Below are 21,473 nucleotides of genomic sequence, written 5' to 3'. Positions count from 1 at the left end.
CCTTTCATTCTAAGTAAAGGCAAAAAGATCCTGATCATGTGGATGTATAGGAATACTAAAAATGTGCTACAGAGATTTATTACAGAAAAGAAGTCACTGTTTTTAGGAATATAAGACAGTAAGGTATGGGAGTTTGGCACTACAGAATGACGAGGAATAATAATAGCATTGGTAGATCTCAAATCTTGTACAAATCTCCAACCCTTGCCAGTAGGGTTTTTTCAGTTGGCAAAATGGGAGTGTTACAAGGGCAGGTGCAAACTACAATAAGCCCTTTCTCAGTGTATAAGTGGATATCAAAGACTTTACTCCTTCTGTGGCCTCCTGCCTTAATGGATATTGATGAATATTGGGCAGGGGCTCGTTCTTATCGATAGTGATTTTAATGGTTGATGCAGAATGTATTCTTCCAACATTGGGAGACTCAAGTGCCCATAATTCTTTAGGTACTAAGCCTAGCAATTAGTCTAGTTCAGCATCATCCTCATCATGGGTCACAAACAAGATATGATGAAGGAAGTCTTGATTGGTCCTTCAGATCTAGAAACATTTATCCCTTAAGAATAAAAGAAACATGGGCTTCATAAGTTTCCAATAGATCTCTGGCTATCAGGTGAATAGGAGCGCTTCCTGCTAGAAAAAAAAGGTGTACTTTTTCAAGGTCCCCTAAGTAAAATTCTAAAGGTAATGATTTAAAATCCTTAATAGGTGCATTAGAAACCCCTACAATCTGAACTGTATTACTTTGAGGGAGAGAGCCTATAATTTTGGTGGGGTTCAGATCTGAAAAGGTGGCCCTTATAGCTGTTTGGGCTTTAATTATTTCTCCTTGTATAATCATTTCTACTTCTCCCAGGGTGTTAGAGAGAAGAGGAAGGACTCCCCATGTTCTCTCGGAGCAGCCCTCTCCTTACTCAACTCACAATTCTGGTCTAAAATCCACTTTCCTTTCCAGGCTTCTCTTTCATAACTTAGAATTCATTTTCTGATGCCCTGTTTTTCTGCAGTAAAAGCAAAGTTTGGTTTTCTCAATCGGTTGTGGATTGAACGGGACTGGTTAACCTTTGACTGGCATTGAGTACTTAATTGGTGCAACTGAAGGTTCATGATTTTTGTAGATATCCCCCCCTTTTTTTTCTTTTTAACAAGGGTGTTTGTAATGTGGACCAACTTAGTTTGTGTTTTTTGACTAGAGTAGTCAATTCCTCGCCTAAATTAAAGGATCATTTTGGTGATTAGAGAAATGATTCAGGTGTAAAGCCAGAATATTGCTTGAAAGGTTTTTAGCCCTTTCATAACAGTCAGAATTGTTTCATCAGGTCTTTGCTTGCACTGCTAAATCTTTGTCCAGTCCACAGTTTTTTGGAAAAGGCTCTGGGATAAGTTCGAGTGATTTTCAAGCTAATCCGTTGCATTCAGTGTTACTGTATGGACTATGTAATTGAAAATCTGTTAAAGGGCATTTCCAACCTGCTTTCTCCATCCATTCCCTTGCTTTGCTTTCAGAAACGGATAGCTGTATTGACTGGTATAGGCCTGAAAGCCCAGGCCTGTAGGTCCAGATGGTTAAATCAGACTCCTTAGCAAATCCCAATGGATCGTGACTTGGACTGGGAAATTCCTTAGCCAAGAATCTAGTTCTGCTTCAGTCCAGGGTGCTGTACGTAAACACTCTCCCTGTAATAGGTTTCTCCTTAAAGGGAGCTATCATCACCTCTGACTTTTTTTTAATCCTTCTTTACCAGGGAAGAGGGAACAGCAGAAGGTGGAAGAGATGGAAAAGAAAAAGAGATAGCGTCTGGACCAGGCAATTCAGATAAAAGAGGTTACCTGGGAGGACCAGAGAGAGAGACAGTGTCAGTGCTAGCAACTGTTTTTACTTCTGATATAGTTTCAAGCAATTTCTTGTTGGTTTCCTGCAAAAAAGAATTACTTTTTCATTTCTTCTTTTAGAAGCTTCTAAACACCAATCAAGTAAGCATTCCATTCAGTCTGCTTGATCTTACGGCCAGCTTTTTCTTAATCTGCATACAAAAATACCAATTTTGGAATATCAGAAGACCCCCAATTTGGCCATTTTGATCGAGATCTCCTTTAGATAATTTCCCCAATTAAGTAAGTACTTGTAAGTATGAGCTCTGTACATGAATCTGGCTGGGGTGTTAGTCGGACACTGGTTTTCTGACACCCCTGTTTCTCTGTTTGAAAGACTCTGTTTCTCATTTTAAAGCTGCATTTATCAGGGATAAGATTTCACTTTTATCCCTGAAGATTTCTACTGAGGTAGCCAAATTAAGGAAAAGCATCAGCTCAGCCTCTTACCTAACCACTCAGTCCAGACACTGGTTTCTTTCAGCCAGGCCTCACCCAGCACATCTCCACTGAATGGGTATTTCCTCCCAGTATCTCTCAACTGGAGAACCAGGTACATGGATACACTGCCGAATAAAACTCAGGATCATCAACCAATATGGGAGATCTGAGAACCAGGAGAGACTCACCCAAATTCATCTAGACTCCCCAAGGAGGTGGACGGGTGCAAGGGGCCTCTGCTAGTACCAAGGCTCCGGTTCCGCGTAGTGTTCAGGTGAAGGAGAGAAGTCCGCTCTGGGTCCCTTTGTGGGGTCGCCAAAACTGTCGACTAAAATAACATCACGCAATGTGAGAGTTGTGGGTTAAGTTTTATTTGGGGCAAAGTGAGGACTATAGCCTGAGAGCCAGCATCCCAGAAAGCTCTGAGACAATTCCCAAGAGGCGGGAGAAAACTCAGTAGTGTATATGACTTCAGTGGAGGGGGGACGTGCAGTCAGGCACACGTTTAGGTGGAGGCTGCTGCTGGTCATGGAGAGCAGATGTCACCGTTAATGATTTTAGTGCTTTTCTAGATATGAAGAGACGCAAGAATTGGGGCTTATAAAATCTTCTCCTGAAAATACCTCACTGTCAGAAGGCCTATTCTACCAGTTTCTCCAGAGCACCTCTTTTTTTGGGGTGGGGGGAGTGAGGAGCAGTAATTCGATTTATTTGTTCTTAGAGGAGGTACTGGGGATTGAACCCAGGACCTCATGCATGCTAAGCATGCGCTCTACCACTTAAGCGATACCCTCCCTGCAAGAATGCCTCATTTTTGATCTCCACCTTGAACTCCTTTTAGGGTGTGTTGGAGGCCAGCAGCTGCAGCAGCTCATGATGTAATCCAAGCAGAGGTAAATGGCAAGTGCCAATGTGATCCGATCCTTGTATAGGCAGATGACAAGTGCCGATTTTTAGTTGGTACAACAAATGGTGCTGGGAGGACAACTAGACAGCCACATACCAAAGAATGAGGTGGACCCCTTCCTTACACCATATACAAATTTAACTCAAAATGAATCATAGATGTACATAATAGAGATAAAACTATGAAAGTCTTAGAGGAAAACATAGGAGTAAGTCTTTGTCTTTGGGTTTGGCAAAATCCTCCTAAATACACCAGTAGCATAAATGACAAAAGAAAAACATAGACTACGTTGACTTTTTCAAAATTACAAATTTTGTGCTTCAAAGGACACCATCAAGAAAGTAAAAAGACAGGGGAGAGGGTCTAGCTAAGTGGTAGAGTGTGTGCCACATGCATGAGGTCCTGGGTTCAATCCCCAGTACCTCCATAAATAAATAAATAAACCTATTTACCCCCCCGCTATGGAAAAAAAGCCACCAAAAAAAAAAAGTAAATAAACAAAAAGACAATCTACAGAATGGGAGAAAATATTTGCAAGTCATGTATCTTGTGACCGGTATTGAGAATATATAAAGAACTCACACTCCATAATATAAAGGTAATAAACCAATTTTTAAATGGGACAAGAATTTGAATAGAAAAGAAGTACACTAATGGCCAATAAACACATGAAAAGAGGCTCGATATCCTCAGCTGTCAGGGAAATGCAAATCAAAACCACCGAACTTGCCCTGTACACCCACAAAAAGACAGAAGGTAAAAAGCCTTAGGGAGGATGTGGAGAAATTGGAACCCTCCTGTATGGCTGGGATAGAGCTGATGGAGACGGGGAGTATTTTGTTTCCAGGGTGGCAAATTAAGCTCAGAAAATGAGACTGCCTTTGCCGATAGTTTATTTAACACGGGTTCACCGTGGAAATTTCACTAGCTAATAGCGTGCAAGTTAATATCTCTTCATAAGCCAATAAAGAAATAACATTCTCCAAACACATGGTTGATGAAACATACTATTGTTCCACGCAAGGGGGGATGACAGAAATAAAGTCCAAAGTATGTCGAGGTGTACGTTTTATATGATGGTTCCTTCAGAGTCCAGGAATTGCCGGCTTAACCAACCGGGGGCTGACTCAACGGCCGGTGCAAAATGACAGCCCCTTGTGGCAAGAGCGTCAAGGCTCAAGTGTTTGCGGCAGGTAGGTTGCACAAGTAAATCTGTAAGTTAGTCGGCGACCGAGTGCCTCCCCAGGGCAGGACCTCATGTCCCGTCTTTTCCTGAGGCTGCTGCATCCTGTAACACCACTGCCCACCAAGAGAAGCAAGAGTCTGAAGAACTTCGGAAAGCTAGATCAGCAAAGGGAAGCTTCTGCCCAGTCTGAAACGCTAGGATACTCCTCACAAACCCTCAGTATTTGTAACCTAAATGTTCCTTCGCCATATTTGCTTCACCACACGTTCTTCTGACAATCCCAACAGGCATCTTCAGCAGCTGAGCTGCTAAGTGCTTATGAACCACAAAGAGATGAGATGATGACATTCTGACACATCTTGCATCATTCTTGTATCAAAACAACCCAAAACTAAATATTTGTCTTTGTCATGAACAAGTGGATTAGAACAACTTCATTTAGGTCATAAACAGATAGATTTGAAATCAGATCAAATCAATACACAACAGAGTCAGTGTGGGTGGCAGTGTGAAGTGAGTGGGTGCACGTGTGCTGGGGCAAAGCCTGTGCATCTGTGACCCTGGAGATTCAAGGGTGAATGTGGGGACCACTATAGATGAGGAGCAGGGAGGGAATGTTGCCAGAGAGTGGAGGTGGCAACCTGCTCCCTCTGACTTGTCCTGACCTTGGTCGCAGATAACCTAGAACAGAGTCACGGTGAGATTAATGAAATCAAAAGTGGGGAGGGAGAGTCAGAAAAATAAATTAGATTCATGGTGTCATGTACTTTATTTTATCTATTTATTTAACTGAATTTACAAGGAATCCCATCCAAGAATGACTGTCGTGTGGCAGCAGCCAGGTAGGTAGGGAAAAGTGCGTCAGGAAGTATTTAGGAAACACGGGAGAGGGTGATAGAAAAGTGAGGGACAGGGCCACAGGTCCCGACACAGGTCGCTAGTGCTTCCCTTTGCTGATCTCTCTCCAGTCCAGGTCCCCAAAGCCCCGCCCAGGCTGACAGGAGCAAGGAACCTCGTGACCGTCCGGGCGTCCCCGATGCGCCCGTGCGGCGAACCTCGCACTCGGTTTCTGCTCCAAGCCCTCGAGAGCCTCCCAAGGCTGTGTGTTCCGGCCCCGCGAGCCTCACCGGAGGAGCGCGGTTTCCCAAGCGCCGCGGTCTCCGCCCGGGCCCCTCTTCGCAGCCGCGTTAGGTCGGGATCCCAGCCAAGCCGCTCAAGACGCAGCGGGCCCAACTCTGGCTGAGCCAGGGCCGTGGGACGTCTGGGGGTGATGCGAGAGAAGAGGGATCCAGATTGAAAACCCAGAAAAGGAGTTTCCGGAACTTCTCTCGGGGACGTCTGCAAATGCCGACGATCTCCTAAGCCGTGAGAGCAACTTTGGGTGCACCGGGAGAGGCGAGGACCGCCCTCGTGGCCCGGCTGCTGCCTGCGGGCCCAGGGCCTCCCTTGTCAACGACCGCGCCCTACACACAGGAGGCGTTGGACCCCGGCTGCGGGTGAGAAAGGGAGGAGTGGACGGCGAGTAGGACCTCTGGGCTGGTCCCCCAAGGGTTCCGTCTTCTCCCGCCGTCCCGAAGCCACCAACTCCGAGCCCCGCGGACTTTTACCCCCCTGCTCGACTGACTGCCTGGGCGAGGGTGTTGGGAGTTTGGGGGTGGGGTGGGGGGAAGAGCTGCGGAAGTGGGGATGGGGGGCGCTGCCGGGCAGGAGAGGGTCGGGGCTGCCAGTCAGCGAGGAAGAAGGGGAAGTCCTACACGGTTGCTTTGAGCTTGCGCCTCCCGTGCCTTTCGAGGATTTTGCTACTTGCCGGTGAACAGAGGCTAATAACGCCTTGGCTTTTCTTGGCTCTAACAGGATTCTAGGACTCTATCGTACTTTGTTTTTTCTTTTTCACAGACAAGCACGCGCTAGACCACGAGCCAGAAGACAGCCGGCTCGCCACCGTGGGTACGTGCCGGGCGCGCAGGGAGCCGCGGCCGCCACCGCGGCTACTTACCGGGCGCGAGCGCGCGGGCGGGGGCGCGAGGCAGGCAGGCGGACGCCGGGAGCAGACAGCCCCCGGCCGAGGCCAGCGCGGCCCAGCGCCCGCAAGGAGGCGCCAGGCACGGCGGTCCACCCGCCTCTGATGGACCGGATGCCAGCTACCTGCGGCTAGTTTGATTTAACAGTGGGGTGTACTTGGTGAGAGCGAATCTGAATCATTAAAGAGAAAAAATGTGAAAGATTAGGAGTGGGAGAGTGGAGGTCGGAGAAAATATGAGAAGACGGTGGAAGGGGGACAGAAAAGAGACAAAAGAAGCTGCAAAAAAAAAAAACAGGAAGTTATCTTCGGAGGTTAGAGGAAACGGTGAGTGGAAAGAGAAGAGAGGAGCTCACATTATTTTGCTCCAAGAGGAAGAGGGTTTTGGGAGTTGAGGGGGTTGTAGGGGGGAGGAAGGTTATTCAAAGTGAATTTACTTTTAAATGTTACCTCTTTTTTTTAAATGAGGAATTACATGATGAATACTTGCAAAATACTCCCGTGGTATAATTGTTCTTTGCATTGTTTTTCAGTAGAGCTTCCTCAGTGGTCTTGGACTGAGGACTCGGGGCAGTGCTCAGAGGTGAATGTACATAGATGCACACCAGGCCTCTTTTGTAGGTTACTGTCCTAAAACTGATGGGAAGAATGTTGCCGGCATCTCAGACTAAATGTCTTCTTTTGCTGATACTGGAGCTTATAGGACTCGACAAGACACTGGGCAGTGAGTGTCCTGGGATCCAGACCTGGCTGGGGAGAGGGGAGAATGGGAGGGAGGGAGGGAAGGGAAAGGGCACCACACTGGTGGGTGCGCATCCAGGTGCTCTCTTAGGACAGTGAGGGTGTGGTTCAGCTGGGCTGGCTGCCCAGGATGTTACACCTGCTTTGCCTGGCCCCAGCCAAAGGCATTATCCCTGCTCCAGTGCTCCTGTGACAACTCTCTCCCTGTAGGCAAATCCTACCTTTTACTCCAGGAAGCCTTTAGTGATTACTGTATGTGACATGTGTCCTATGGTGTCTTTTTTCCCTTTGTGGAAAGTCCTGCCTGTTCATACAGATTTTAAGTCCCTGGAGGACAGATACTATCTTGTATTTTGTTAATTCACAAGTTGTTTATAGAGCTACAAATATTTCTCAGATGAATTCTTACGGGAACATTATGTGCCCCTGAGGGGTCCATGGTAGCATAAATGTTTTTTATTAATCCTCAGTTAAAGGTGAAGTAGGACTAAGGATGCAGCCGATGGAGGGTGTCTGGGATGGAGACTCCTCCCTCTGCAGCCAGGCCCTTCAGGGGGCGTCTCTGGGGACACCCCTATGTTTCTCTCTCACAGATGCTCATTCTCTCTGCTTCGACCACACCATCAAATCACAGTCCAGACCCGGACAGCCCTGGTGTGAGGTTCAGGGCTTGGTGGATACAAAGCCTTTCCTCCACTACGACAGTGATGGCAACAAGATCAAACCTTTAGGTCTTCTTGGGGAGGAAGTAAATGCAACCAAAGCATGGACAGAATTGAGCCCACAGCTGGCAGAAATAGGGCGAGAGCTCAGAATGATGCTGCCTGTCTTGAAACCACACAAAAACAAGACCAAGGGTAAGTGTGGGAAGCAGGTGGGGAGATGGAGACAGTCAGCAAGAGAGGGGACAGAGCAGAGCACATGCGGGGAAGGGGTTTTATTTGAAAGAACTGACCATGGGTCCAACCATAGAACACGATGCACTTAATGGGCAAGAACGGGCAAGTCATGGGGAGAAGAACATAGGCCCCTAATGTGCAGAGACACTTGAGCCACTGGGGAAGGATGGGCTCCGGAGGGTCCAGGATGATTCTTTTTGTGGGATGGCAGGTCCTCCCACCCTGCAGGCCAAGCTGTGTTGTCGGCGTGAAGCAGAGCAATGCACTGGCGCGTCCTGGCAGTTCAGCATCGACGGACACACAGCCCTCCTGCTTGACGCCATGAACATGAAGTGGACAGTCATTAGTGCTGGAGCCACAGGGATCGAGGAGTGGGAGAACAACCCGGAACTGGCCGCGTATTTCAGGAAGACCTCCGTGGGAGACTGTAATCACTGGTTTCAGGAATTCCTAGAACACTGGGAGGAAAGGCTGGAGCCGGAGACCACAGGTAAGTGAGCAGAGTGTGGAGGAGGTGGTAGCTCTGCCTTCCCTGTGCGGATGTGAGCACGTATGTGTGTGGAATTGAAAAGATGATGGATTGACTGAGTGATTGATTTCTTAGTGGTCTCCCTGTCTGGAGAGTGAGTGACGGGCACAGGATAGGATTTCCCACCATCCTCCTTTCCCTCCCCACTTCCCTCGGCTCAGGAGCCCCGAGCCCCCTCCCCCCAATAACCAGTGATCCGGTCCCCCTGCACTGCTAGATGGTCCCCAAATCTATAGGCATCACTGTGCTTCCAGGCCTTCCTTCTCTCCTTCCTGTTGTGATCTTTATCAGCTCAAAGGTCACTTCTGACGAAGCCCTCACCACCTTCCCCAGACGGAATTAAGCACCCCCAGATCTGTCCTCAGAAAGGTCTTTCCCCGGCAAGCATGTCTGCCTGAACGGTAATCAGATGGACATTTGCTGCCTCCCTGAGGAGAGATGTGAGCTCCATAAGGACCGGGCACAACGTCTGTTCATCTTCCTCCCCAGGACCTGGCAGGGTGACCTCACATAAAGGGTCAGTCACTATGTGGGGGGACATGTGCTGTCTGGGAACAATAGGTGCTGAGGAAGGTATATTCTTAGAGTTGACAAGGCTTCTCTTTATTGTTTGTTTTAGAACCACCACTGAAGGACCCGGATAACAACCATTCTGCATCCGTCTGGTCAACTAAATCAGAATTGATCCCTGTCTGCTCGGTTGTAATTTGCGGCACCGTCGTCGTCGTCGTCGTCGTCGTCGTCGTCGTCATCGTCATCGTCGTCGTCTTCGTCGTCGTCGTCGTCGTCGTCAAGAAACGTAGGAGCAGGCAGCACAGCAGGTAAGAAGCAGGCTGGCCATGTTAATGCATAAACATGCACCTAGCGCAGAGGAAAAGATAAAGTGTGATATATGCACAGATGGAAACTTACAAAGCAATAGATAAAGAGTAAACTACTGCTATAAAAACATGGATGCCTCATTTAGAAAGGATATTCAGAGGCAAATGCCAGACATGAATATATATTTTATGATTTCATTTATATAAATTTCAACACAAACAAAATTAATCTTTGGTACTAGAAGTCAGAATAGTGGATGTTGATTGCATAGAGATCTGTAACTTAATCTGGTAGGTGATTTTGTGCAGGTGAAGTCCATCTTTAAAAAAACCTCAAGCTGATCATTTAAGATGTGTGCAAAAAAAAAAAAGATGTGTTCACTTTTTCTCCTAGAGTAATGGAAATAAAAGCCAAAATAAATAAAGGGACCTAGTTAAACCTAAAACATTTTACACAGCAAAGGAAACCATAAACAAAATGAAAAGGCAACCTACAGAATGGGGGGAGAAAGTATTTGTAAATGATGCAAACCACAAGGGATTAATTTCCAAAGTATACAAACCAGGTCATACAGCTCAATAACAAAAAACAAACAACCCAATCAAAAACTGGGCAGGAGACCGAAATAAACATTTCTCCAAAGAAGACATACAGATGGCCAACAGGCACGTGGACAGATACTCAACATTGAGAAGTATTAGAGCAATGCAAATGAAAACCCCAATGAGGGATCACCTCACACCAGCCAGAATGGCCATCATCAGAAAGTCTGCAAATATAATAAATGCTGGAGAGGGCGAGGAGAAGAGGGAACCCTTCCACACTGTTGGTGGGAATGGAAATGGGTGCAGCCACTATGGAGAACACTATGGAGGTTCCTTAACAAACTAAACATAGGCCTTTCTGCCTGTGGACGCCGCCAAGTAAGAAGCATTAAGCCTCCCCTCCCTGCTGCCGTCATGTCTAAGTGAGAGTCTCCCAAAGAGCCCGAACAGCTGCAGAAGGTCTTCATCAGAGGTTTGAAACAACGGATGAGAGTCTGAGGATCCACTGTGAGCAATGGGGAACGCTCACAGACTGTGCGGCAGTGAGGGATCCAAACACCACGCTCTCCAGAGGCTTTGTCACGGATGCCGCTGTGGAGGAGGTGGATGCAGCCATGAATGCAAGGCCACACCAGGTGGATGGAAGAGTTGTGGAACCAAATAGGGCCATCTCAAGAGAAGATTCTCAAAGACCTGGTGCCCACTTAACTGTGACAAAGATTGTTGTTGGTGGCGTTAAAGAAGACACTGAGGAACATCACCAGAGGGATTATTTTGAACAGTATGGGAAAATTGAAGTGACTGACATCATGACTGACAGGGGCAGTGGCAAGAAGAGAGGCTCTGCTTTTGTAACCTTTGACGACCATGACTCCATAGACAAGACTGTCATTCAGAAGTGCCGTACTGTGAATGGCCACAACTGTGAAGTAAGGGAAGCCCTGTCTAAGCAAGAGATGGCTAGTGCTTCATCCAGCCAAAGAGGCTGAAGTGGTCCTGGAAACTTCGGTGGTGGTCGCAGAGGTGGTTTTGGTGGGAATGACAATTTTGGTCATGGAGGAAACTAAGTGGTTGAGGTGGATTTGGTTACAGTGGTGTGGTGGTGAATATGGTGGCAGTGGGGATGGCTACAGTGGATTTGGTGATGATGGAAGCAATTTTGGAGGTGGTGGAAGCTACAATGATTCTGACAATTACAACAATCAATCTTCATATTTTGGACCCATGAAAGGAGGAAACTTCAAAGGCAGAAGTTCTGGTCCCTTTGGGTGGTAGCCAATACTTTGCCAAACCACGAAACCAAGGTGGCTTTGGCAATTCCAGCAGCAGCAGTAGGTCTGGCAGTGGCAGAAGGTTTTAATTACTGCCAGGAAACAAAGCTTAGCAGGAGAGGAGAGCCAGAGAAGTGACAGGGAAGGTCCAGGTTACAACAGATTTGTGTACTGAGCCACACACAGTGGTGGTAGGTCGTAGCTGCTACAAAGACGACATGTTTTAGGCAGTACTCATGTGTTTGGGCAAAAAAAGGACTGTATTTGTCACTAATTGTATGACAGGTTATGTTAGTTTCTGTTCTGTGGAAAGTGTAAAGCATTCCAAGTAAGGGCTTTAATGTAGTTTTTTTTTTTTTTTGGCACCCATGCTGTTGATTGAAAATGTAATAGTCAGATCATAACACTGAATAAATGTGTCTTTTTTAGACTAGAAATAGACTTACCGTATGACCCAGGAATCCCACTCCTGGGCATATATCCAGAAGGAGCCCTACTTCATAAAGACACCTGCACCCCAATGTTCATAGCAGTACTATTTATAAGATATGGGCAGAATATATCGGGGACAAGTATGTATGAGGGGGCAGAGTGTATGGGGCTGGAAAGTCCGGGTAGAATGAGGGTGACCCTGGATGGTGTGGGTTGTGAGGGGCCATGTGGGTCTGACTGTGGAGGCCGAAGGGTGGGAAGCGAGGTGTTTCTGGGAAGTGCAGGGACACGATGGATGAGTGTGCAAAAACCCTTACTGAAGACACATTGCTGGTGACCTGCTCCTTCTGACTTGTCCCTTCTCTGGGCCTGGCCCCCACCATCTGGAATTGCATCACGCTGGGATCTGAATGTGATCAAAGATGGAGAGGAGATAGGGAAGAAACTCAATAACTGAGTCATTACCTCTCATTTTGTTTTTTTAGCTGGACCTTCAGGAAATCCCAACCAAGAATGACATCCTTGCCAAGGGTGCCAGCTGGGGCTGCAGGCCTCAGGGATGCTGAGGCCTCACCCATGCCCCGGGGGCTGACCTGGTTTTCCTTCCTCAATTTATAGTCAGCCTGGAGACCCTGAGCAATTATGTTCCCTTCAATCTTGTCCATCCTACAAAGCAGAGAAGGAGGCACTCCTGTTGGCACAGGGTAGGGGTGAAGGAGGACACGGGGCGGGGGGGGGATGGCAGTGGGTTTGTGTGTGAGGAAAGAAAGTGAGTAATTGGGGTGGGGGGGTCGGTAGAAGGGAGGGCGTTGGAGGAGGGGATGGGGTTGGGGGACAGAAAAGGGGAGTTTGGAAATGAGGCAGGAAGAGAGGGAGGGGAGGAGGACCGCGCAGGGAAGGTGCCAAACCCTCTGCCTCCACACCCAGCACTCCTGCCTCTTCCCTCTCCAGGCCGACTCCTCATCACTGTCCCCCACTCTCTCCCGCCCCTCTCCTTGCTACCCCCTCACCTTTCTCCCCACCTTCCCTTCTTCCCTCTTCCGCCTTATCCTCGGTGTTCCCAGGTCTCCCGCCACGTCGGTCCCTGTCCCAGGCGGGGAAACCAGGAGCCTGCACGGGAGATCCCCTGGCTTCTTGGCGACGCTTAGACACTCACGGCCAAGTGCGTCCCGCATGGTGTCCAGCAGCAGCAGGAGCAGCTTCAGCGGAAAGGGGGACTCGGGGGCCGGGGCCACCGTCGGAGAGCCCTACTCCCTTACTGCTCGGGACGACTTACAAGGCATCTGCCCGCCCCGGGCCCCCCACCCCACCCCACAGCCTCAGTAGCATCCGCGTGGGCCCCTTTGTATATCCTACAAAGGTGGTTAAACAGGGACATCAGTGAGAATGGGGACAGGACGCTAAGTCTGGCGACTTCCCCCTCTGCCGAGTCCCGCCTTCCAGAGGAGTTGTACATGGTACCACAGACACTGGGATTCTGAGAGCTCGCTTCCCCGCTCCTTAGTCCGACGGGACTGGCATAACAGATAACCACACACTGAGAACCTTTTTTCCCCATAGTTCTGGAGTTTGACAAATCCAAGATCAAGGCACTGGCAGGTGTCTGGTTCATAGAGGGCTGTCTTCTCACTGTGCCCTCACATCGTGGAAGGGCAATGTGAACTCAGGGACTTTTTTATACCGGGAATTAACCCATCGGTCCCTCGCAAAGGCCTCATCTTCATTCCAGGTCAGATTTCAACATATGAATTGCGGTGGGAGGAGGGGTGTGGAGGAGGAGGGGGCATGAACCTTGAGTCTTAGCACTCCCCACACCAGCCTTCACCTGAGTTTTTCTCTCAGAGACACTGAATTTGGCTGCAGCTTCACTGTCACTTCTCTCCAGCCCTGGGGTGAGGTGGAGGTTTCTTCGGGCGCAGTGGGGAAATAGCCTTTCCTTCGTTATGACAGTGACAGTTTCAAACCCTTGCTTCTCCTGGAGGAGAAGTAAATACCATGAAGGGCTGCTCAGAACAGAGCCAGACTCTTGGGGAGGTGGAGGGCGCAGACTCAGGGTGATTCTGTCTGACGTTAAGCTGGAGACTTGGGCCCAGGGCTGAGTGGTGGGAGTCAGGGCCTGCAGGCAATCAGAGAAAGGAGCATAGGTGTTGTTGGAGGATGAGCAACGTTTACTGCTCTGTGTAAAAACAAAAGTGGCCCAGCGCAGGCCTTAGGAGACAGAACCGACCCTGGAATGCCCACAGAGGCCAGGATATAGGGCGTTCAGGACACACAAAACGTAAGGATATGTTGGTCCATGAGGATTCAGTGGATGTTGGAAGGAAGGTCCTTCTACCTCCCAGTCAAGACGCCTTGTAAACTTGAAGCAGGTAGACGTACCAGTGGATCCTGGAAGTTCTGCTTTTATGGACAGATTTCTCTCATTTTTGACTCAGTTACAATCTACTGGACACTGGTTCAAGCTTTAAAAAGCAGATGGATTAAAAAGCAGTCAGGGAATAACACAGTTGATCATAATACAGGAAGATCACAAAAGGAGGATTCTTGGAGTCTGGGAAGAACATTCTGGAGCTGACAGGTAAGGATACCGTAGCTCTCTTGAAAGGAGATCTGATGCCTTCCCTGGGTGTGTTAACAAGTGTGTGTGTGATCTTTCAGGCTGGGCTCGCAGGGAGAGCTGCCTTCCCCACGCTAGATTGGTGACTGCAGGCGTGGGCAGTCTGTCTCAGGGCTGGGGCCCCTCAGGTGCCTCCAGTATTCACACCTTCATTCCTAGGTTTCTTTCCCTGAGGCCCTGGGCCAAGATTCTCTTCTGGTGCCTCTGCTGAGGCCTCCTTAAGTGAAGAGGATGGGAAAACCTTGAAGATCTTTGTCCCCACTCTGACTCAGACCCAGGTCTTTCCACTCTGAGTCCTTCCCCCGCCCCCACCGCAGGGTCCCTAAAACTGTTGGAGCCCTTTGGTCTCTGAACAGTGAGGAGACCACACAGGCGGATCCACTGGGGAGAAGCGGAGTAGGGGGAGTCAGCCCCTCCTCTGGGTTCAATCTCTTGCCTGTGCTCTCACAGTAATGGTCACAGGCTTAACTCTTTCATTTCAGGCTTGTGGATTCAATCAGCTCTGCACTCTCCCAGCTCAGCTGAGCTCCTGACATGGAGCCGTGGGGTGTGGTCTGAGATCTGAGGACACTGGGGATGGGCAAATCCTGATGTGATCTGCCCCAGGTTGCCCCAGTCTTGAGGACGCCCACAGGAGGCATTACACAACATGGTGTGGGTCTGCTACCTGATGACCATGGTTTCCAGCCACTGTTCTCTCCCCCACATCAAGAGGAGCTGCACACCCCAGGCCAACACTGGAGGGCGCCATCAGTCAAGCAAGGTGGGCGCCATCAGGCAGCCAGTTGGCCTGTCACAGCTGCTCCGCCGGACCTACCCAGAGCTTCCAGGGTATCTAGAGTGAGATTCCTTCCTGAATTATCCCTAGCTTCTCTCTCTGACAATGCTCATCCACAGTGGTGACTTCACTCCCTACCTACGTTACATGTCACTCTGTCTTCTAGAGCTGCAAAGTAAATGCCCATTTCACTGAAATGAACATTGAGCTGCTGTTGGAGGTGCCCATTCCTCCCTTCACAACTCCTTTATACCTTGTGACCTGGGGAAGTTCACAGCCTCACTTAACCTCACTTTCCTCCCCAGTCGCTTAGGGAGAGAAGCAGGACTGATCGATCGCACTAAGTTGTGAGGACAAAGTGAGATCACATTTGCAAAGCACTCAGTACCCAGAAGATGCTCTACAAATGTCAGTTCCCCTCCCTGACTGATCAGAGGAAACTGAGGAAGGCTTCAGTTACATTAAAAGTCTCCAGTGAGCCCCCGGAGACAGGGCCTCTCCTTCTTCTGACTGGAGAACGCAAATCTCTTCCTTTACAGAAATTCTGATTTCCCTTACTGTGTTTTTTGGTTTATTCACTTTGGCATGTCCTTTTCCTGCTGGACTTGAAACACGTTATTATAAACCTCATATTTACAAATGATAAGTATGCATGTGGTAAAACAATGCACTGTTTCTTTGTGCTAATAGTAGCTTATATTTTAAGCAGAGATACTGAACTCCCTGTGAAAGAGACATGGAAGAGTTTTACTCCTGAATTTTTTTCTTACTTGCTAATTTTTAAAAGATGCTTTAATTTTATCTAATCTAGTTTGTGGATGAGAGAAAAGGTGATCAAAAAAAAAATATTTCCAGAGGAGGGATAGATTAGGAGTATGGGCTTAAAAGATAGAAACTACTGGACATCAGCTAGATAAACAACAAGGATTTACTATATAGCACAGGGAATTATATTCAATATCTTGTTATAACCTATAATGGAAAATAATCTAAAAAGCTATATATATAATTGAGTTACAATAGTGTGTTAGTTTCAGGTGTACAGCAAAGTGATAGTTTTACAAAGTATATGAAAAAACTTTAAAATGTGCAAGCCTAAAAAAAAAAATGTCCAAGCCTAACCTACAGACTATACGGTAATAAATTTGCATTATTTTGAGCCACTAAGTTTGTGGTACTTTGTTATAACAGCAATAGAAAAGTAGACAGACATTATCAAAGGTGCTCAGACAACAGAAATGGAGAAAAGCCGATTTACCTTTCAAAAGGTAGCTTTTGCAAAACTTGTAGCTAAAAACACTCCTGGACAAGATTCTAGAAATAGCTTTTCAGGGCCTGTTTGGAGAACTCTGACAGAAGAACAGCGCTCATTGGGACGGTAAGGTAAGTCACTTACTAAGTTTTCCATGTAGTTGTATCCATCTGTTTAACTTGGTGTTGTAAACTGATGAGTATGAGAATATGATGTACCCCAACTACAAGCTCCTTGACAAACTCTCATGATAGGATGTTTGTAGAGAAGATGGAGAAATCTGGCTGGGTAAGAGCACCGGGGTGGAATAATAATCCAATCATCATAGCCAAAAGGTTCACATGCATGAATTGATGACGACCTTGGGGTAGGTCTTTAATGGAGAGCCTCAAGGCTCTCCCCTTGGCCTTCTCATAGTCTATCATTTAAACTAATTTCTTGGACAAAGACATAAAACAGGATCGTCATTTAACAGATAATACAAAGCCAGATGAGATAGAAAGTGTGGTAGGTGTCAGCATCAAGATCTAAAACCTTCATGGTGGATCTAAGAAAAAGAAAAAGGACACTATGAACTCATCTACAAAACAGAAACAGACTCACAGACGTAGTGAACAATCTTATGGTTACCGGGGAAAGGGGGTGGGAAGGGATAAATGTGGGAGATTGAAATTCACAAATGTTAGCCACTATGTATAGAAATAGATTTAAAGAAAAGTTTCTTCTGTTCAATATCTTGTAATGACCTTTAATGAAAAAAAAAGAAAACGAATATATGTATATATATGCATGACTGGGACGTTGTGCTGTACACCAGAAATTGACACATTGTAACTGACTGTACTTGGATAAAAAATAAATTTAAAAAATTAAAAAAAAAACCTGTCATGGTGGGATGAATCAATGGGCCAAGAGAAGGGGGTGGACAATAGCCAACAGTTACAGAGCCCCCACCACAAACTTACGAGTGTGCCCTGTGCTTTCACTTAACCCTCACCACAGCCATAGGATGTATAGTTATGCAATTGTTTCTACATTATAAATGAATAATTTGGGGCTTAAAGAGGGTAGCTGGCCCACCCTGGGTCACAGGGCCAGTAGGTTTTGGCACTGGTGCTGCTGTCCGTCAGTGCTTTTAACACTGTGTTCAGTTTCACAGGCTGAGTTGCATGAGCGATACAGTGGCAGTTTTTAAATATTTGAAGAACCGTCAATTGAGAGAAGGTATAGATTGCTCAGAGAAACTTCGAGAAAATAAACTACAACAAATACATGGAAGCTACAAAACAGATTGTAACTGAATATAAGGAAAAGCTTTCTCATGAAGAGTAAGAGTTGCCCAAAGATGGAATTGCTTTGATGTGGGGAGTCTTACTTGACATGTGAACCATGAAAACACGAAGACCTAAAGGGACATGCTGCGTGAGGTTGCTTTAAGTCAATGATAAATATTTATGCAGAACTCAGAACACTTCCTGGCAGCCCAAGCATGGCCCTTTTTTAGTGTCACTTAAATCTGCAATAGAAATGAGTAGAAGTGTTTAGGTAAAGGCCAGGTGTTGCTTTAGTCAAGAGGAAGACAACTTCTCAGGCCTCTCCCCAGCTCCCAACCCTCCCTGTCTCTCACTCCGCCATTATGGGGGAGGGGAGGGAGGCAGTGTCCCCAGCCCTGCTGTACCTCCTGACATCTGCACCTCACTAACTGCCCCTGGGCGGCCGTGGGACCCAGCTGGACTCTTCAGAATCTCTCCTGGGCTTGAGACTCTGTGGGCTCAGTTGCTGTGCTTTGCTGGAAACTGAAGTGAGGTCATCTCAGGTTTTGCACTTGGAGGGCAGAAAAGGCCAGACTCTGCAAGAAGTGGGAACCCTGTGCCCAGAGGGCTGGAGATACAAGACCCCCTGACCTGAAGGGAGAAGCAGCACCTGGGACCAGCTGCCTGGGGTCCAGGCCCTCCTTCAGGCCCAGCTGCCCTTCCTGCCCTGCCTGTGACACGTCTCACAGGCCCACCCACTGTGGCCCCTTTTCCCCAGGCCAGTCTGAAGTGAGTGTCTGCTGTTCACAATCCACAGAGATTTTACCAGGACAAATCTAGATCACTCAGCTGCAAGGCATACAAGCCCATGCAACGGATCCAGGGAGGAGGACCGGGAGGCGCCCAGGGGAGCCGCGGGGACTAGGAAGTGGTCAGGCAGCTCCTGCCTTCACTCTCTCCCTCTCTCAGGGCTGTGTGTACCCCGAGCTCTTCCTGCCCCTCCCGCCGCTCCCTGTGTCCCCTCTCTTCCGCCCCATCGTCCCTCACAGGATCCCACCTGGTTGCCCAACCTGGTGGCCCCACCTAGTTCCCAGCTTCACTTCCCTCACTGGTTCCACTGTCCCTCGAATCTAAGTTCTGTGTTCCTGGGAGACAGTGTCTGATTGCTGGGCTCGGGCCAGGGGTTCCTCATGGGTCCATCAGCAGTGGACGGGCCTGGGTCACCTGGGAGCTGGGGCTGCCCCTCCAGGGATGTGGGCAGAGCAGACGCCATGAAAAGGGTGAGGATGGTAAGGAATCTTAGTGCAATGACCGCTGGGCTGGCGGGTATGGGAGATTCCGGCTTCAGCTGGTTATGCGTCTTCTAATTGTGCAGAGGCTTCCTCATTTCTGTGGGGCCTGGATTTTTTACCTGTAAAATTAAAAGGAGGAATGTGATATAATAATAATATTTATTGGCATTTATTGAGCATCTTCCATGGGTCAGTGCCCTTCTAAGGACTTCACGTCCACTAGTTCACTTTATTTATCGCTAGTAAAACATTTCAGTCACTAGGATGGCAGTCTCATTCCCACGTTCAGTAAATTGATTTACAACGTGCAAATCTCAGTCTCGTCGACGTTTACCCTTAATGATCTTATAAAAGAGAGAAACATCTCCATCATCTCAGATGAGAGTCCCAATATTTGCATACTCCCCTGAAAATTCTTGTCGGTATAGATAAAATTCTGATATTTTGGCTTTCAAAACAAAGATATTTTATTTCTAACAACCGAAAGGAAAAGAATTACAAGCTGGAGATAAATGATTTCTTGTTTTTACCACAAGTCATAATCAGCTCAAATCTCCCCACCTAAGTTCACCAGGCAATGAAACCTGGGTGTTTTCAGTACAACTTTATTAAGAGTAGAATTGAAGCCAAGACTGTATCTTTGTAAAGTGGACAATCTTGAACTCTGACATATTCTTTGCCAGAGAAACCATCACCTCAATCAAGACCATGAACACATCTGTCACCTGCAAAACTTCCCTTGTGCTTGTTTGCAGCCCCTCCCTCCTGCACCACCCAGGGCCCTGGTTGTTGGGAGCTACTCCCAGGCCTGTGCAAGCTCCCAAGCTGTCCTGCCCGCCTCTGTCGGTGGTTCCTTCTCTGCCCGCAGCTAGCTTCCTCACACGCAGGACCTCACACTTGACCAGAACTCAGGTGAGGACTCAGGGGACCCTCTGCAGACCTCAGGACTCTCTGTGTGTGTGTAGTTCCTCCTCTCTGGTCCTCTGCCCTGTGAAGTCATGCCCCCTCAGCCTCCTGAATTCTCAGTTATGTTTTCACTGCTCAGAGAGACCTCAGCACCCCCTTGGTTCCCCTCCCAGTCCGGCAGCGTGGACACCCTCTCTAGGCAGAAAGCAGGGCTGTCAGGAGGCGCAACCCGTCTGTCTCCCTTGTCCCGGGGCCAGCGTTGCCTGTTACACAATATCCAAAATCACTGCTTCACATAGTTTTTATCTAGGTTTTCATCCCAAGTTGGAGAGTGAATCCAATTCCTGTTAGAGTAGCAGGGCTGCAGCAGAAGGCAGAGTCTGTTTGTAAATAATGGAAAGGGGAGGGAGGGAGGGTATAGCTCAATGATAGAGAGCATGCGACCCACTTAGTATGCACCAGGTCCTGGGGGTCAATCTCCAGTACCTCCATTAAAAAAAAAAAAGACTGTAGTAAAAAATTCAAAAGGTAAATTAGTTCTGGTAAAGTAAGAAAACGAACATACCCTTCACTGCTCCCATGTCACACTCACTCAGCAACAACCACTGTTAATGGTAAATCCAACATTAACTCATTCCCACCTTTCTCAAAACAAAACAAAAAATCCTCTTGTGAAGTTAGCAAGGTGGGGAAGCTTTGGCGATCCTGGTAGGGCTTGGACGTGATGCCCCTGAGCAAAGTAGTCCAGTCCTCCTCTCCCTCATCATCCCGCCATCGCCCCCCACCCCGCCCTGTGGAGCAGGTGAGCTGGATCTTTGTGCTGACACTCCTTCACTGGCCCTAAGACAGGAGTGAGGTCACGTCTCCAACTAACCCTTTTGTGAAGGCCACAATGCAGTCATGTGTATCAGTGTTTGCATACTGGGAAACCATATACAATTGTTAGTTAATATTATATCATATTATCATACACATTTATTTTTAATACCAACAGTTATTATAATAATTAGTCTTAGAAGGTTTGATGATACCTTCAGGGGCCACTTTTGTCACACATGAAAGTTTCTCCTCATAACACGCTTACTCAAGCTCTGACTTTTAAGGCAAAAAGGAAAACTTATGTTGCTTCTTGGGCATCTGAAAGTGGCTGCGGTCGTGTGGGGAAAATGTCTCACAGCGGAAGAACTCGCAACCCAAAGTGCTCGTCTCCAGACACAGCCTTCAGGGCTAAGAGGCCATTTTTTTCAGCCTCAAGGTCATTCAAATACACACCTTTAGAAACCTTAATAGTTTTCCTTTTTGTGGGATGGCAAGAAATATTAGGCTAATTTTTTTTCTTTTCTTTTTCTTTTTTTTTTTTTTTTTAACCTCCTACTCTCTTCTCAACCTGGGAGAAATAGGTTCCTAAAGGTCAACTCTGGAAATTAAAAAATTTATACCAGAGGTTGCTGTTTTCCTATCCAGTGATTTCTTCTTGTCCTCCTAAAACATACAGATATTTAACCATGTAGAATTCACAATGTTCAAGCATCCAATCAAAAATTTCTAAACATGCTAGAAAGCAACAAAATGTGACCCATAATCAAGAAAAAAAAGGAGTCAGTAGCAACTGACTCAGAAAGAAACAAGAGCACATGAAAAAACTAGCCCTCTACAAAAGAATGAACTTCAACCCCTTCCTTTCACCTCTAAGGAAACAAAATAATGTTC

At 47.4% G+C, this 21,473-nt stretch overlaps 1 protein-coding gene and 1 pseudogene across 2 annotated transcripts; both read left to right on the top strand.

Annotated features, from left to right (window-relative positions):
* The first annotated feature begins 5,241 nt into the window (after positions 1-5,241).
* On the top strand, positions 5,242-17,155 carry LOC140697756 (retinoic acid early transcript 1E-like). Of its 2 annotated transcripts, XM_072966029.1 has the most exons (9): positions 5,242-5,902; positions 6,303-6,353; positions 7,048-7,150; positions 7,761-8,024; positions 8,278-8,556; positions 9,215-9,416; positions 12,730-13,394; positions 14,101-14,243; positions 14,765-17,155. In XM_072966029.1, the coding sequence occupies exons 3-7, from the start codon at positions 7,066-7,068 to the stop codon at positions 12,989-12,991; spliced, it is 1,092 nt and encodes a 363-aa protein (XP_072822130.1). In that variant the 5' UTR covers positions 5,242-5,902; positions 6,303-6,353; positions 7,048-7,065; the 3' UTR covers positions 12,992-13,394; positions 14,101-14,243; positions 14,765-17,155. The 2 variants fall into 2 exon arrangements, with proteins under 2 accessions (XP_072822130.1, XP_072822131.1); XM_072966030.1 differs by lacking the exons at positions 5,242-5,902; positions 6,303-6,353 and adding an exon at positions 6,678-6,753.
* Positions 10,377-12,365, top strand: LOC102531325 (heterogeneous nuclear ribonucleoprotein A1-like; annotated as a pseudogene).
* Positions 17,156-21,473: the final 4,318 nt, after the last annotated feature.

The sequence above is a fragment of the Vicugna pacos genome, chromosome 8, assembly GCF_048564905.1.
Source record: "Vicugna pacos chromosome 8, VicPac4, whole genome shotgun sequence".
Lineage (NCBI taxonomy): Eukaryota > Metazoa > Chordata > Mammalia > Artiodactyla > Camelidae > Vicugna > Vicugna pacos.
This window is presented reverse-complemented; position numbering and strand designations above follow the sequence as displayed.

Coding starts and splice junctions, on each gene's coding strand:
- LOC140697756 (XM_072966029.1), top strand. CDS start 7,066: ATGGGAAGAATGTTGCCGGCATCTCAGACTAAATGTCTTCTTTTGCTG. Junction 7,151..7,760: donor ACTCGACAAGACACTGGGCA/GTGAGTGTCCTG, acceptor TCTCTCTCACAG/ATGCTCATTCTCTCTGCTTC. Junction 8,557..9,214: donor GCTGGAGCCGGAGACCACAG/GTAAGTGAGCAG, acceptor TGTTTGTTTTAG/AACCACCACTGAAGGACCCG.